Source organism: Aspergillus mulundensis (genome assembly GCF_003369625.1).
Source record: "Aspergillus mulundensis strain DSM 5745 chromosome Unknown scaffold_4, whole genome shotgun sequence".
Taxonomy (NCBI): Eukaryota; Fungi; Ascomycota; class Eurotiomycetes; order Eurotiales; family Aspergillaceae; genus Aspergillus; species Aspergillus mulundensis.
The window spans coordinates 150702-167598 of record NW_020797892.1 but is presented as its reverse complement, the minus strand read 5'-3'; the positions used below and the strand labels follow the sequence as shown (position 1 = coordinate 167598).

The 16897-nt window shown below is 52.3% G+C and overlaps 4 protein-coding genes across 4 annotated transcripts; 1 reads left to right on the top strand and 3 right to left on the bottom strand.

Annotated features, from left to right (window-relative positions):
- Positions 1-2486: 2486 nt before the first annotated feature.
- On the bottom strand, positions 2487-3895 carry DSM5745_04609 (glycosyltransferase; the record flags this gene model as incomplete). The annotated part of the gene is made up of 2 exons (XM_026746625.1): positions 2487-2698; positions 2764-3895. 2 exons carry the CDS (start codon positions 3893-3895, stop codon positions 2487-2489), a joined length of 1344 nt encoding a protein of 447 aa, XP_026604105.1.
- Positions 3896-5407: 1512 nt separating this feature from the next.
- DSM5745_04608 (aminophospholipid-translocating P4-type ATPase DNF3) lies at positions 5408-10477 on the bottom strand (the record flags this gene model as incomplete). The annotated part of the gene is made up of 1 exon (XM_026746624.1): positions 5408-10477. One exon carries the CDS (start codon positions 10475-10477, stop codon positions 5408-5410), a length of 5070 nt encoding a protein of 1689 aa, XP_026604104.1.
- Positions 10478-12184: 1707 nt separating this feature from the next.
- Positions 12185-14528, bottom strand: rfeF (putative transcription factor RfeF; the record flags this gene model as incomplete). Its single annotated transcript, XM_026746623.1, has 5 exons — positions 12185-12660; positions 12714-13590; positions 13692-14087; positions 14264-14332; positions 14424-14528. The coding sequence occupies 5 exons, from the start codon at positions 14526-14528 to the stop codon at positions 12185-12187; spliced, it is 1923 nt and encodes a 640-aa protein (XP_026604103.1).
- Positions 14529-15541: 1013 nt separating this feature from the next.
- On the top strand, positions 15542-16571 carry DSM5745_04606 (uncharacterized protein; the record flags this gene model as incomplete). Its single annotated transcript, XM_026746622.1, has 2 exons — positions 15542-16465; positions 16539-16571. 2 exons carry the CDS (start codon positions 15542-15544, stop codon positions 16569-16571), a joined length of 957 nt encoding a protein of 318 aa, XP_026604102.1.
- Positions 16572-16897: the final 326 nt, after the last annotated feature.

Sequence of the window (16897 nt, the reverse complement as noted above, 5' to 3'; positions counted from 1 at the left end):
TGTCCAATAACTAGCTCTTGCTTTTCCTGTTAGGAGCAGGACCTACTCCGTACAGTTCATCGGATGATCGGAAGGCTGGCACTGGCGACCTGGCGACCACCGACTCTAAAATTCCGATCAATGAACCATGAACATATCCCCAGCTCTGGACAGCTTTCATCTCCGTATTCTACAGGTATTTCGCTCGAGCCATCCTGCGATTCCAGTTCGGCTCAGCTTCCGGCTCCCTGATCCAGATGGAGTCGATAATAGTCCACCCCACTACCGAAAAAACTATCTGCTACTCCGCGTGAGCACTAAGCAGTCAGAAAATAAAAGACAGCGTGACCTAGGCTCGTTCCAAGACGGTTTCAGAAGATGCGGTCAGGTTGAGGTGACACAAACGCATCCACATACTGCCTCAGCCAGCTTGAGAAGAGGGGAAATGCGAGGTCAGAGTCTGGGACGCGGCCGGACGCCAGGGGTCAAGGGCAGCAGCCAGCTTGTTGTGGTTCCCGGCGCCCGCAGCCTGGTTTTGCGTGGTTGAACTTACCTGTTAGGGGTTAGGAGCTCGATTCCACCGTACGGCCACCCACGGAATCCGAACGTCGCGACTTGATCGGTTGTTCTATTCTTATTTCTGCCACCGGTGTTTTTCTCTGGTTCCAAGGTAGAATTCAGGTACCCGCAGCTTCCCGCTTATCATTGGCTTGGGAACCGGCAGCGTCAGCCTCCAAGGGCGCATTGTCGTTTCAGCGCTCATGCTTTTCATCCTGGAAGTTCGTACAGGTCCTTGATGAGGCTGCTTCGAGCTATTGGCAAGGTGCTATGCAGCTGTCCTTCTGTGTCTGCAGCCAACATGATATCCTTCTACACCTTACAGCGTGTCTGGAAGTAAGGCTTACAGTTCCCGTACGGCAAGCTTTGGGGCAGGTAATTTACCTACCTTGAACGGTTAGAGCTGGAGCAGCCCCCATCCACTGATGATCCGTGCACAGCTGTACTCTTTTCATTGGTTGAGCGAGGCGGTCGGCATCCGACAGATCCACGAGTGACGAGCTGCAAGGTACAGGACTCCAGGCACATAATCACTCCGATACGTCCTTCAATCAGCAAGTCGGCGCGGTCCTTTGCTGAGAAGAAGGTAGTGTCAGCAGAGTGTATGTTTCACAAGTTGGAGACGCATCCGACGCTCCTGAAAGGCACAGTGCCCTGGGCCAGGGCAGCATCTGGCTCAACATCGAGAGAAGATCGATCCAGGCAAACCCAGATCGCCGGATCAGACCAGTTCATCGGACGTCCTCTTCGATATATATTAAAACGGAGCAGCTTCTCCGGATTTAGGTGGAGCAGGGCGATGCCGTTTTTGAGTTCACGATCTTGCTCTTGTGCTCTTCTTTGATGTAATAATCAACCTAAAACAGCCAAGCTGGGCGATTCCTTGGCGCTTCAGCCCAAATCGCATCTACAGCCCCAAATGAATTACTGATACTCGCGCCTGAGCTGAGGAAAGTCGCAACCGCAGCCACGTCGCGAGCGCAACTGGAGCCCGTCGGTCTGATACGCACTCGGCCGTTGGCCCGCTGGGCCCCGTCTCGCCTATGAGACAGTCTCAGAGAGTGAGTCTCATGATCTCATCCGTGGTCTAGTTCTTATTGGCCAAACTGTACACCGTGAGACCGAGCGCGGGCTCAAGTAACGTCCGAAACAATAATAGAATTCTATTCTCAATTGGACGGTTGGAGAGAAGCTGTGAATACAAGATTGCGATCCGCAATGATGAAGGGCTACGCCGCAGTATAAAGTTCCAGCCTCCATTATTGACCCGATTCATAACATACTTATCAGAACAAGAGCCTACCAGCTCACTGCGTTATCAATTACTCTCCGGCATTGACTTTCTGGAATTCTATCTGCAATTAGCTGATACTGAACCGGTGCATGGCACCGAGTCTGCAAGTCTAGATGGTCTTCATCATCCAGTATCACCATGGCGCCTGCAATGGTGCCCTTCACCCGAGCACTGTCAGGTTATTGTTTAAATTTCCTCCAAGCTTCGATAATCTGTCTTTGGCGAGCTTGCATCACGTCGGGACTCTCAACAATATACATTCGTTCCGCGCCCAGAGCTGGGTGGAAATGGCTGAACCGACTCCGATCGAATGATACAGGTCGTTCGTGGCCTCTATCAGGCCTGGCTAGTATACTGCATCACGAATATGTAAGGAAAGAGACTTTCTCTATCCGAAGAGAAACAGTATGATTCAAATTCCGCACGAAAACACATGCCCTTTTCGACCGCGGATCAAAACGAGAAGTCCGAGGTCAGCCCCGATCGAGCCCACATTGGGGGCACCTTTCTTACCAGATCTGACAGCGGTTGACGACCTCTCGAATAAGGCCTCCATCCACAGACGATTGATGTCTCAGGTTCAGTCTGCCAGATCACTAGGGTCCATTCTGGTAAACATTTCATATTCGGCTCTATATTCGATTCCATGCATTGATCATACAACTTCCGCGAGGATGCGTTCCAACTGAGTCCGACAATCAAGCTCGTCATTCTCACGCTGAATCTCCACACAGCGGGTCTTGAAGCTGCTGTCGGCGAGTATCTGGTCCACCCCGCCCCGAATGGCATCAGCACTGGGAGTGCTTGTACGCAAGTTCACCGCAATACCGGCCCATTCTCCCCGCATCGACACCTCAGCTTTGTCCACTAGAATTAGAGCATGGTGAGCAAATTGGCAGTGACTAAACTGCTGGGATACAGAAGAAACTCACGTTCTACTCCAGCTAAGACCATGGGAACTCCATGCATGACGCCTTGCATGAAGCCTCCATATCCCCCGTTGTTGATGAACACATCAACGTATGGGAGAATTGCAGCATACAATAAGTAATCGACCACCTTCGCGTTCGCTGGTACCGTAACGTTCTGCAGCTTCGCGCCTCTTTGACCCAAGACTCCAATGACCATACAGTCTTCCCTATCAGCCAGAGCCTTGATGGTGGGAATCAAAAGCATGTTGTAGTCGACCATGACCGTGCCCTGGGAAACAAATACTATATTCTTTGGTTTCTCGGCCTTTCTTGCTTCTAGTAATTCTCTCCACCATTCAGGAAGCACAAGTTCCGGGTCGACCTCTGCGCGAGGAGTGCCGCCGATAAACCGAACCTTGGGCGACAAATCACTCCGCGGGTACTCCAGACTTGGACTACAAGGCTGCACAGTGACGTCTCCCCCAGTGGCCCACAGATCTAACAAGTGCCCAGGTGCTTTCTTTGCTGCACCAAGCCTCTTGTAAACAGCATTGGCATGTCCTACCAGCTCCACCTCGAACTCCTCAAAAGCTTTGTACAAAGCCGCGTTGCGGACGCGGCCCTGCTCACTCGAATCTGGCGGCAGGCCCGGTCTAAACGGCGCAGTGTCCACGCTGGAACCAGCAAACGGCAACGTCGAAAATGTGATTACCTTCGGGAACCGGGTGTATCCTTTTGGTAGCGGTGCCCCCAGCACAAACGGCCAAACTCCAGCGGACGCAAACTCCGCGACGATCACCACCTCGCGCTGCGGATGCTCTTCACGGATTTCCTCCAGTACGTCCTGCAGCACTTGCATGGCCACTGGGGTCAAGTCGACAAAAACAGCGCTGAGTGCGAAGTTGAAACGCTGCGTGGGATCTGGAAGTGTCATCATCTTTTCCAACACGCCGGGCGGCCAATCCCGGTGGATACGGTGAAAAACTGCGCCGGATCGACGAACTGCATTTTCAGACTCAGTGCCTGCAATGAAGTGTACGATGTAGCCCTGCTTGACCAGATGTACGGCATGTGGGAGAAATGGGTGCGTGTGTCCGTTTTCCGGAGGGCAGGCGATCACAACGATCGGTTTGGTGTCGATAATGCCGACCATCTTGATTGACGGTATGTATTTTCTTTCGCTTTTCTTTTCGCCTCCAGGATGATCAACGGCAAGAAGGTTGTCGGCTTCTTATGTGAGCCGTCTACCATGCTAAGACGACCATGGTGGAGAATGAGTATCATCTTAGGGCACATTGACGGCATGCTAGTAGAAGCGGGCCGATTTCGACGACCCGAGAGATATCGTGATTCCCGGTCCCCAGGCTCCAGCTCAGCTGGGTGGCGACCCCGGATCATCAATTCGAGTGGGCCTGGCTGCACCCAAAGTCTCCTCCGCGATACTTGACTCGGGCATTATTCAATATGGATCTACCAGGTTTATGGTTCATCCTTGAACATGAAGAGTCAAAACCAACGTGAGCAGCACTAGTGATCTAGTGGAAGGACTAGCCTCTAAGCACCGCCTCCGTGTTCCTAGCCTCCTCGCATCGTCCTATGATCTATCGGTATCCGCGTTCAAAATTAATCGAATGCTCAAGCTGAGACGCGCTTGCAGACTTTGGTCCGCAGGCCCCACTGCTCCAACGAACGTGGCGGAGAGATAGGTAGATAAGGTAGAAGAGGAGATGAGATTGTCTCGCACCGGCCACCTGTAGAAAACAGTGCCTTATACGGATTCACGGGCATGTCCATGAACTCTCTGTCTATAGTCTTTGTACCCGCTCTGAAGAGTGTGGAGGAGGTACTCCGTAGAGGAAAACCCGGTGGGTCTCGGGGGAAAAGAGGGGGAAAAAACCACAGGCTAGAGCCTAGAGGATATCGGAGACTGGAGATACTCCCCGGCCGTAGGCATCTGCCTAGTACCTACTCGAGGAGTCGAGTTACATAGACTGGGAACATGGGTGAACGCCGGGTCCGGGCCGTGGCCGTGACCCGTGTCTGACATGCCATACATGCAAGGAGCCAATCACATGTTGTTTGCGGCCTACTGTACACCATGAGCACAATTAAAGGCCGCCTTCTACTACAAAACTGAATGATCTATCTATCGGGCTCTGTGTGGTTGGCATCGAAAACCTCACCTTGTTCGTTTCCATTGCCAATACTGTGTCATGGGTACGATGTATAGTACAGAGTGGTACGAGTCCATAAAAATATATCTTTTACTGTCCGCCCGGCGGAGTTAGGAAAACCCGGCTATATATATTCTCAGTGCTCCAGGGGCGAGGCTCCTGTCTTGATGTAGCAAGCTGTTAACTCTCTATCGTTGTCTAGATTCGTTTTCGTTACGCGTTGGAGCTCAAGTGCATATAGTAGAAGAATCATGTTCACTTCCTCGTATAATACAAGACACAAACACAAACTACCGACGGGTATAGTAAGCTAACACCACCCAAGTAAACAGGGCCAAGACAAACAACAACACGCATGCAATGCAAATCTAACATGAAATGAGTGACAACGGATAAACACCGGGGGTATAAGTGCTTCTACGCCAAGCAAAACATGAAATCAAAACATCAAAGCAAAATAGATACAAGCAGAAGCAAAGGGAGGAAGTAGGTCACTTCAAGTGTCCTTTCTTCATCGCTCCGAAGCCCTTGGAGAACAATTCATGGATCTCCATTGATCGTCTCGGCGCCGAAGACCCGGCATTCTGAGTGTTCGGCTCTCCCAACGCGGAAGCAGAAGCAGAAGCAGAAGCAGACGCAGATTCCGAGGCGGACTCAACATAGACGCCGACGCCACGCGAAGAATCATTCTTATTCGCATCACTCATGACCCTGGGTCTTGCAAGCAGTTCGGCAACGTGTCTCTCGCGCGCCTCCATCTCGGCTTCCTCTCGGGCGAGCTCGAAACTGGATTTCTTCTTGCCGTGGTCCCAGCCCTGCTGGAGTTCTGAGGCGGCGGCTTCTTCGAATCGTTTTCGGATGTCGAGGTCTTTCTCGTATTCTTGGAAAACGTCAACGTCGGTTGGGAAGAGGTTCGCGCGGAGCGAGGCGACACTGATTTCGAAGACAATAACCGCAGTGACAATTATGAGGAGCACGACCCAGAAAGCAAGATCATGACCAGAATGGAGGAGGAAGTTGTCGGGGACGTGGTAAATACCATCGCCGGATTTGAAGTCGTACTGCCTGTCAAGAATGATGTTCCAGAGGAACCAGCCGCCGACAGAGATGATGAAGACGGCGAGGGAGAGGTAGGTTTTGTTATGAACTTCAATGGCCTGCAATTTCGTGTTGATGATGATAACGCAGGCGGAGAAGGTGAGAAGACCGGCGGAGAAAATATCGTTGATGTTGCCTGTGGTAAAGAGGATGTTCCCGAAGAGACCGTACATCACAAAGTAGACAAGCATTGCCTCGCAGGTAGCCATGAATGTCCAGCCGAGGTAGAGACGGATGTTGAAGCCCTCGCTGCGCTGGCCTTTAGTGTAGAGCTCTGGGACGGCGAGAAGGGTCGATGCGGAGAGATCTTTGGTGAATATGCCAAGAAAGATGACAGCGAGAGAGGTAAAGAGGGTGTTAAACATGCTAAGACTCCATGGTTCGTACAAACTTGTACCGGTGTATCCGTTCCATCGCTGGTACAGGGCCTGGGTCAGGTAGAAGAGCATTTCCTTCCAGAACGTTCCCAGTGTGTATTTGCACGCTCGCATATAGTTCCACCGCCCGTGGACCAGAAGCAACTTCAACAAGAACCTGAACTGAGCGATCGAGTAGTCCGAGATACGCGCAGCCTGAAGTCCCTCTTTACCTGTAATACCAATGCCAACATGGGCCTCTTGAATCATGGCAATATCATTAGCACCGTCGCCAATCGCTAGAGTGACCGAGTCCTGCACCTGCCGACGAATCGACTTTACCAGGAAAGCTTTCTGCTTCGGACTGGCACGGCAGCAAATAACCGACTCGACAAGAATGGCAAGCTTGAAGAAGGCCGCGCGAAGGATGTCATTTGCTTCTATCATGGAAAGCGTCTGCCCATCAACCACAACTACAGAGTGGGCCACAGTCTTGCTCAATATATCCTTCGTCAGGTTCGCAATCAACTCCTCCACGTTGCCCATTTCTTGGTCAAGGATCACAAGAGTAGAGTAGTCCTTGACCAGGCGGCATGAGTGGCCAACATTGATTGCAGTCTCTCGCTTGTCACCAGTAAGCATCCACAACTTGATATTCGCGCGACGCAGCTTGTCAATTGCCTCGGGTACTCCCTTCTGAAGCTTATCCTCAATCGCCGTGGCACCAGTCAACTCGAGCTGCTCTTCGATCTGCTGACCGACCTTTTCGATCCGTTCTTGCCGATCGACAAGGCTGGTCGAAGCTTCCTGGTAGGCGCGCCGCCACTCTGTATACGTAGCCTCATCCAAAAATCGGTGGGCATATAGGAGCGTTCGCAGCCCCTCAGTAGCAAAGTCGTTCAAGTGCTGGAAGCAACGTTCAAACACAGCAGCTTCGTCAACTACAAGCGCCTCCTCAACCAAATCTTCCTCGTCGTCATGGATGGAACTTCCTGAGTCAGAGAACGTGTTGGACTGTCGTCCAATTTGCGCCGAAGGTCTCGGGCTGTAATACTCCACGTCGCTGTTCCTGTTGAGGAGTCCACCGTCGGTTTCACGGTCACGAAGCCAAACATCGATGCTATCTCTTAGCGTAGACACGTGCCTTCCAGAAACACTAGAGCGACGCCGCGACATGCTCGGACGGCTAAAACTGTTCCGGACGCCGCTGTCCTTGCGAGAGTGATGTTCGCTGTTTCGCCTAATGACCTCGCTCGCCTCCGCAGCCTTGCGCTTGCTCGCTCGGCGCTCAATCTCGACAACTTTCTCCTGAGCAAGCGCAGCTCGCTTCAAGAGTTTCATCAAGACGCTGTCAGCGCCTTTGCAGAACAGGCAAATCCGTCGGTCTGGCATCCGCACCACAACTGACATGCGTTTCCTGGCGCTGGAGAAATCAATCACATCCAAGATCTCATACACTTCATCAACAGGCGATTGATTCTGTCCGTTGGGATATGTTCGGACAGTCAATGTATTCGGCTGCCGGTCATGGACGATGTATCCTAGCTCCTGAGCAGCCGTGACCAGCGCGAGCTCGTCCGGCGAAGCAGCTTGAAAGGTCGTGTTGCCAAATTCATCTTCTTCTGGCAGACAGGTATGGCAAAGAGCCATCGCGAGGATAAACATTTTTGCTTTCCTCGCAAATACTGTGTACGGCTTGCGTTGAATGTACTTGAGCATATCAGTTGTGCGAGTGTTCGGCACAGATAGCCCCTCCTTGCGAGCTCCGTCATAGGTTGACATGGACGGTCTGGTTATAGCCAAAGACCGCCGGAATTCGGACACATTCGACTGACGGGACACGGCCTTCTTGCCTTTAACGCTGCGTTTCTTATGAACCAGCTTCTCCCGTTCACCTTCTTGAGCAGCCTCGTCGACTAGATCAAAGTCGTGAAACCACGCGGTACCAGCCACGCTCATCTTCCGGAAACGCATGGTATTATTCGTCAAAGTCCCAGTTTTGTCCGAGAAAATATAGCTAACTTGGCCAAGTTCCTCATTGATGGTCGAGGTTCGGGCTTCAAGCGGCGTATCAGACTCAGGATCGTACATGTCAACGTCGGCATTAAGCATGAGCATCTGTGCGACTTTGACGATTTCCATACTCACGTAGAGTGAGATAGGAATCATCGTGTTGAACATGATCAAGAACGAGGTAAAAACTGGACCATAGCTCACGTTGGCATCTTCTAGGTACCAAGCCTGGCTTTCCACGTCATGAGACCAATATTTGTACGCAATGGTACAAGCTCCAGCCAGCACCACGACCAAAACCACAATGAGCATGACGACCCGGTTGACTTTGGCCTGAAGGGAGGGCATCTTAATGCGGGGGTTCTTGTTTGCATTCATGCGAATCTTGCATTCTTCGCCAGTGTAAATAACTATTCCCACTGCTCTTTGAGTGTTTCGAAGGACACTGCCACGGTAGAAAACTTCATTGTTGGTCAGTGGTGTCTTTTCTCCAGCAGCCACTGAGACATTTCCATCGAATTTGTACAGATCGAGATTGGGATCTTCCACAGCGAAGTGTATGGAGCTGCTGCAGAGACCTTCCACAGTACCGCACACTTTGGCCACAGACTGACACGGTTGCTTGGTTTTAAGATTCGTTTCCCCGTCCAATGCCATGGTCTCCACGTAGGCCGTACAGTTAGGCCCGTCCGCATGGAGTAAGACCATGTCAGCGGGTACAGGTTGATCGCGTTCCAGCCGGATCACATCGCCAACTTTGATTTCGCTCCATTTGATTCGATCCCAGTCCTGTGTCTCGCTCGAGATCGATGCGCTATCGCCAGTAACAGAGCGGGAGAGCACGTTTGCGCCAGGTCGAAGAACGTAGGCGAAGCGGTTGTTTTCTTCCTTGTCCAGTCGGTAGCGGCGCCAGTCATCGAAGCCTTCTTTGCCCATCGAGATACCGACGAAGATTAGAAGGGGTATGATGGTGGTGAATTTACCTGTCGTACTCAATCCAGGGATCATTTGCAGAATTGCAACCACTAAGAAGTAAAAGTTGGCGAGCTTGGTGAACTGCGCAAAGAACTGCCGGGGGAAGAAGCTCCATAGACTGTAGCGGCTGGATCGAATCCAGTTTTCGACATATGGCTTCCCTGTCCGCTCATCAACCAGATCTTCCGTTCGCGTTGGTTCAAGGTCGATGTGGCGACCATCTTTGCTCGGTGGAATGGTCTTGATCCGGAGGATAACCTTGCGAAGCGTTTCGAGAAAATCCTCAACGCGAAGTTGGAGTGTGGTAATGGCCGCCTTTTTGTGGTGCCATCGATCGAAAGATAAACTCGTGGACAGACTCCGTCCCTCCTTCAGATCTGTCTGGTCAGAAGAATATACGGTGAGGTCATGCTCCGTGGAAGTTGAGGCCGAGGTAGATTTTTGCGCGACATGGACTTCCAGCTTCTCATTCTCGCTCGATTCCGATCCCGACGCACCAGGCGCCGCGGCGGCAGCCGCAGGAACTTCATGCTCCACAATCTCCGGCTCCGTCTTCACAATATGTCCTAGCTCAACTGGTGACGAAGGAGCTGACTGCGATTCGATATTTTTCGCAAAAATCGTCCGACGTAGCGAGTATCCACGGTTTCGTGATCGAGAGCGGCCAACGCCATCTGGGCTCTGTGGGGATGTAGGGGATAGCGCCGAGCGCGGCGAAAGGGTCGAACTCGGGGCACCGCTGGCATTGACATCAGGAGATGTAATGGACGGGCCTTGTGTATTCGCTACGCCTGTGTTGATAGAGAGTCCTCTAGACGACGGTCGTCGGTCCTGCTCCCTCGAAGCTTGTCTATTTTCCAATGCTGGGAGCTCCAAATCTGTCGAAAACCGGACATGTTGATGTTGTGATGACCTCCTTCCTGAATCCGATAGTGTTCGCGAGGGTGAGTGCGGTGTTTGTCCTGGGGGAGCACGCAGGGAATGGCTTCTCGAAGGTTGTGGCGGCCGCGGAAGAATCTGTGACGTCGAATCAGAGGAGGTATGCTGGTCTTGAGATATGCGCGGCTGATGAGGGTTGTGATTCTGATTTGAGCCTGGCAATCTGTTCGGCTGTGACATGATGAAGTCAACGGTTCACAGTCGGGGCACTTGAAAATATGACTCTCTCTGCCCTTCAATCTCTCAATTCAATCTTGTCAGCCTCGACTCCAGCCGTGGGTAAAATAATCGAGTGGTCGGTCGTACAGGCGCTGATCGGCGGGGCGTTATGACGTTAGGCGAGCAATTGGACTCATCCTCTCAAAGCAAAAGAGGGAACAATGTATAGCAGGAAAGGAGAATAGGCACAAGAAGAAGATAAAGAAGGCCGTTAAAAGACAAATGCAAAATGCGAAAGCTGGATCTTTGCAGGCACAACTGTTTGCAGCCGATCAGGAACAGAAAGTAAAAAGTCAAAAGACGTGGTTGGCCGAAAACAGCAACGGTGGACCGACCGGCAGCATGCAAGCCAGACAGCAGGCAACGATCGTCGATACGACAACGAGAAAGACAGAAGAAAATAAAATAACAAGAAAATATGGAGGGGAAAAGAAGAGAGACAAGGAGAGGCCAAGGTGTGAACGGGGAGAGTCGTGAACAGGGCCTCCAAGTCTTGGGGGCAACGTAACCCCAGGCTGGGCTGGATCTCGGGCCAGACAGCGCCAATCTCTGGACACCGCGTCGGCGTAACGTAACCAACGTGGTTGGAGGCAAAGTGGAGGCCACTCTAATCCAACGGTTCTGACAGGTACACCTACTGTGCCTTGGACGGCCCTACAATATATGTCAAGTATATCTTCTAGAGTAGCAGTACTACTACCACTGACTTAGTGACATCTGCGATCAATGTCATCTGAGCAAACCTGCTGCCTGAGAGGCAACAAAGCCCGAGTGAGCGTTGCATCGCAAGCTGCTATAATTAAATTGACTGCGAATGGTCCACCGACCAGACGTTTCGTCTGCACAGCCTCCAGGGTCTCGTCCCCGCGTCCTATCGTTTTATTTGTCCACCAACCCTCTCGTTCGCGACACGTAACCGGCAGTTCGCTGCCAGCCTGCCACTATGATGCACCATCTGATGCGATGGTGCTTAGCCTTTGAGACCTGTCGAGTTTCGAACTCCGCTGGAACGAAGCTAGAAGTTCCTTAGTGACTTTGCAGTGGCCAAGCGGGGCACCGCTGCTTGGCGTCGGAGAAACTTCCGCTCGAACTGCGCTAGAATTGCCACCGGTGTTTCTCCGAGCCATACCCCCGCCCCGGCCCCGGCCTCATTTCCTCCTTGTCCCCTTTGGCCTGCATATAACAGAACGACCCACCTGTTTTTATACTTCGTGGTCACTGTGTAGATACGGAATACCGCCGGTCTGAACTCTATGGCAACTATAAATGCCATAGCAATATAGACTATGTCCTACTCTTATTAGCTACTGTACTAACCAGGCCTATAAGGCAAGGACCATGTCTATGCTATGGACATGGTCTGCAGTGTGGATACCTGGAGAGGTAGAGTTTGATTATATGCATATTGCAGACCTGAGGGTGTACCTCTCCGCACTATCTTAGACAAAGTCAATTTGGAATCATCATAGCATTTTCGTTTAACGGTCATGATCAACAAAAGCGAGAGCTTTGCATCCATATCGAATCACCCACTGTCCCTTTGTTTCCAGGAATTCACCAGTGACAGAACGTGCAATGATAGTAGACAAAAACGCAAAAAGTCATTATAAAGGATACATGCGGGCACTAAGCCTTTCCCATCCGGTCGTCGAATGGCTGCGCACTGGCCTAATATCTCTGTTGTCCGTAGGGAGGCTGCTGGCCTGGGTACTGATTTCCACCGGGCCTTTGTCCATACTGCTGTGGAGGTGGTTGCTGGCCCCCATAAGAAGGTTGTTGACCAGGATAGCCCGGTTGATAGGCGCCATAAGGTTGTTGTGCATATTGGGGCTGCTGGTAACCGCCAGGTCCACTGCTTTGAGGGTAAGGAGAAGGGCTATAAGCTTGTTGTCCGGGGTTGTATGGTGCAGACGAGCCGTATCCCGGGGCGGGAGACTGATTAGGGTAACCTGGCTGCTGATTATAGCCACCGCCGTACTGGCCTGGAGGTCCAGGAGGGGCACCGGACGGGCCGCTACCCTTCTCGTCCTTGGTGTCGTATGATGAATCGATAGAGCCGAGCATGAGCTTCGCGCACCACAGTTCACGGGTGAGGTGGACAGGTGGGTTTGCACGCGACATCTCGTCCTGCTCAACCTCGAAGTCTAGAAAATACGTTAGCTAATGCGCCCTTTGATATTGAAACGTCATATCTTACTGGATGTGCAGTCAATCAAACCACCAATGCTAGGGTCGTTATCGAGACTGCCGAGGAAGTCGCGAGCCTTGGTGTCGTTCCCGACCTGCGAGAACTGGAAGGCAACCGCACCGCGGCCATACTGGGTTCTCGAGACCTCGTCAACAGTGTAGCGAATTCCCTGAGATACGGAGTCCAGTGGCTCTCCAGCAGGCTGTCCATCGGTGATTGTGATGACGAGCACCGGCTTTTGCAGGCGGCCTGCTCTTGCTGGGCCTACGATGATGGGATCAAGCACCTTGGTCCTCAAAGCCGACCCCAAAGGAGTCATACCAGAGAAGCGAATGTTGGAAATGATCTGCTCAACATCCTGCGCACTGCGAATGTTATTTTGCATGAAGTCGTTGTTCATGAAACGCAAGCTGATACCATCCTCGTCAAAGGTAGACGCCACAGTCGCGACGATTCCAAGGATTTGCTTCAGCTGCTCCTTTCTGACACCCTTTTCCTCGAACTCGATGGAGCCGCTATCGTCCACATAAAGGACAATATCATAGAGCGAAAGTTTGATGACATCCATGGCTATTTCAATAGGCAGAGCGAATTCGTTAACAATTCTGTTGACCTTGGTAGGTCCATCTCGAGAGAGGCCTTGCACCAGCCGGTCGAGTTTGTCAGGAGGGTAGAAATTTTGAAGATTCTTCTCTTGGATCGTTGCAATTAGAAGCTGCCGATAAGCATCCAGTTGCTGGGGAGTAGCAGGTCCAGCTCCGCCGGCAGCTCCGCCGGGCGGGCCATACTGGCCACCTGCTGGGGGCCCCTGCTGAGGACGCTGACCTCCGGGAGGGCCAGGTGGGTACGGCGCATTCTGAGGGGGTTGGGGAGGATAACCTGAGGCCTAAAATGATCCGTGTTAGCTTGTCGCCAGTATAGGAGATGAAATGCAATGAATAAAATCAAGCGATCGAAAAGCATGGCAAGAGTTAGGGCAGTGTATACATGAGGTTGTGGGGGGTAGTTCGGGCCAGGCGCTCCGTAAGGCTGAGTTGGAGGCGGGGTTGGCGCGTAGTTTTGAGAGCCTTGTCTGTACGGCGCGTTGCCGTAAGAAGGCGCCGGAGAATAGGATTGGGGATGAGGCGTATGCGGTGAATACGGTGCTGGAGAATGTGTTTGAGGCGGAGGCGCTCCCGAGTATGCAGGCGATGGCGATGGCTTGTTAGGCGGGACCGGAGGGTAAGCCTGGTATTGCTGCTGATACTGCTGTGACGAAGACTGCGGGTAAGGCGATGGCGACTGCCCCGGACGCAGCTGCGGAGGCGGGCCGGCAGGAGGAGGATATCCTTGATTGGACCACGGACGAGACATATTTCCCGATTGCAAAGGAGAGGAAGATGACTGAAAAGGAATAGAGATGGGATGACGAAAGTGTTAATGGGACTGATGAGGGGCTGCGGATGAATAATGCCACGCAAGCGAGAGAACACGCGTAACTGGCAAGCAGACAGAAAAAGCGAAAACACACACTTCAGGAAGAAGAATGAAAGAAAAGAAGAGAAAGAAAACTAGCTTACCGATCCACCAGGGTAGGCCTGGTACTGTTGAGGCTGCTGAGATTGCTGCCCGTGCTGCTGCTGCTGCGGCTGGAGACGTCATCAGCCGGGAAACTAGAACTGGGCGAAAGAGGGGCATGATATGGCCACTTGGCAGGCATCAACATTCTTCTGCACTTACATATCCACCTTGAGGACCAGGGCCCGAAGTAGGAGGAGGGCCACCTGTGTAGCCACTAGGGGGTGCTCCTCCATAGACGCCGCCAGAGTTGTTGGAGGCGCTCATTTGGGCGTTGGCGATCTTCGAAGCGAACTGTTGATGATGCAAAAACTCTGTGGTTAACTGAGAGGTCTCGACTTTCACTGACAAAGCTGATGGATGACTTCGTGGAAGCACCACGTAGCGGGGTAGGGAGCAGACGCGGGGCAGCTCGAGCTGTTATATGAGGAAGGAGAGGGGGCCTACTTACTCCCATCTTAAATACCAATGTGGCTGAGATGGACTGGTGATTGAAAAAGAGAAGGAACGAGGAAGAAGATGGCAAAGGGGATAAATAGTTCGGAGAGCCGTGACGGAGACGATGATGCTGGCGAAGGCTGAGCTGCGGATCCAATCCAAGCTCCAGAGCTCCAGGAGGCAGGCACAAGCTCCACCCGCGATACTCCGTACAAACACTGCCCCAACGTTGATTGAGTATAGACTGCTCAGCCACATTGGTACCACCCTTAAGGCTGAATCTCATGACTCCGTGACATCAAAGACACGGCCATGGCCATGGGTGATACCCTATGCAGCTGGCTGTTAGGCACCAACAGGTCCATTGGCCATTGACACGATCTTACTACACTGACTTATACTGTTCAAGCTTGGATATCGCGGCAAAAGTACGTCTAATGCACAGATCTATGAGCCGCAAAAGCACAGAGATCTTGCTAACAGACATGGCATCTGATGTCACTGCGGAAATACTCCCCGATCTGAAAAGTTTGTACAAGAGGATTCTATCAGAAGTCAAACGGAACTTCCCCATCAGACCCGGTCTCTCAGTCAGATACGTCTCTGTGGTTTGACAGTCCCTGCGCAGCGTTTCTTGCGGAGTTGCTATCCCTTGCTTGCTCTGACTACGACTACTTCGCTCGCCTTGCGTGAGGTTGTCAATATAGTCAAACTCGGTGCCATTTGGAATCTCAGTGTCCAACAGGTTCTCGGAGCTCAAGTCCGCTCGTGGCCTATCCTCTATACCTGCTATATACACCATCTGAACTATACGAAAGCTCCAAACCAGACAAAGTACCAGAATGGCTTCCCAACCAGATCCACAAACACAAGCGCCCCTCACCGTCGGCATTCTGGCAGCAGGCACGCACCCCGTGCAAACAATCTACCTACCAGCCCTCCAAGCCCTCTCAAACCTCTACACCATAAGCGCAATTTACACCTCAATCTCCACCTCCGCCGGCTCCCAAGAACCCACGCCCACACCAGACACCATCCTTACCAATCCCAGTATATCCCTAGTCCTCAACTTCATGCCGAACGAATACCACGAACTCTACACAATCGCCGCCCTGCAAGCCGGCAAGCACGTCATGGTCGAGACCCCCGTGAGTCTAAGCATCCCATCCGCAAAACGGATCCTGGCTGCGGAGCGAGACGCGCCAAACGGGGCAAGGGTATTCGTAGCTTGTGCGAGGCGGTACGCACCCTGCTTCGAGAGCGTGTTCAAGAAGGAGGTCGCAGCGCTCGAGAGGATCCATTACGCCCGGTTAAGGATGATCGCGGGGCCGCACATTGCGCACACAGCCACTAGTATACGGGCTGTTCCAGGGAAAGATGAATCCGGGCCCGAACCTGTACCTGCAGCCAAGCACGGCGACAACGAAACGGACCATGGTCAAGACGACGATTCCAGCAGCGAAGACCAAGCCTCCCGCCTCCGCGACCTAATGGAAGAAGTCTTCGGCAAAGACGAGCAGCCGAACCGCGAGCGTATTGCGCTAAGTCGCTTCCTTGCCTCGCTGGGCTGCCATGACCTCGGCATCATGCGAGACACACTAGGCTATCCGGACGCCATCTCGAATATATCCGTAAATGAGCCGTTCTATTCGGCGCTGTTCCATTACAACGGGAGCACCGGGGGTATCAGCAAGCGCAAGCACCCGTTTACACTCATGTACGAGACAGGCACGGACTGCGTGCCCCGGTGTGATGCGCAGTTTGCGGTATATGGGCAGAACAAGACGGTGACAATTCATTATGATCTGCCGTATGCGCGAGGGCAACCGGTACGCGTAGGTATTGAACGGGCAGATGAGCGCGGCGGGTTGATGCAGACAGAGACGGTGAGTACGTGGGAGGAGGCGTATCAGGAGGAGCTGAAGGCGTTATATGCGTATCTGGTTGATGGAAAGAAGGCGAAGACGACGGCGAGGGATTCGTTGCAAGATATTAAATTGTTCCAAACAATATTCGAGCAGTACGATAGACAGTGCGGCACGATTCGCACCCCGCTTGGTTAGAGACTGTTTGGCTGTTCGGAGATGAGTTGGCTAGTTGGTAATATGCTTTTTCGGTTGCTCCTATAGACAAGTTCTATCCGCTGAGTACTGTACACGGTTGTAATGGAGCTGATATGCCGTGCCGCGTTAACTAGA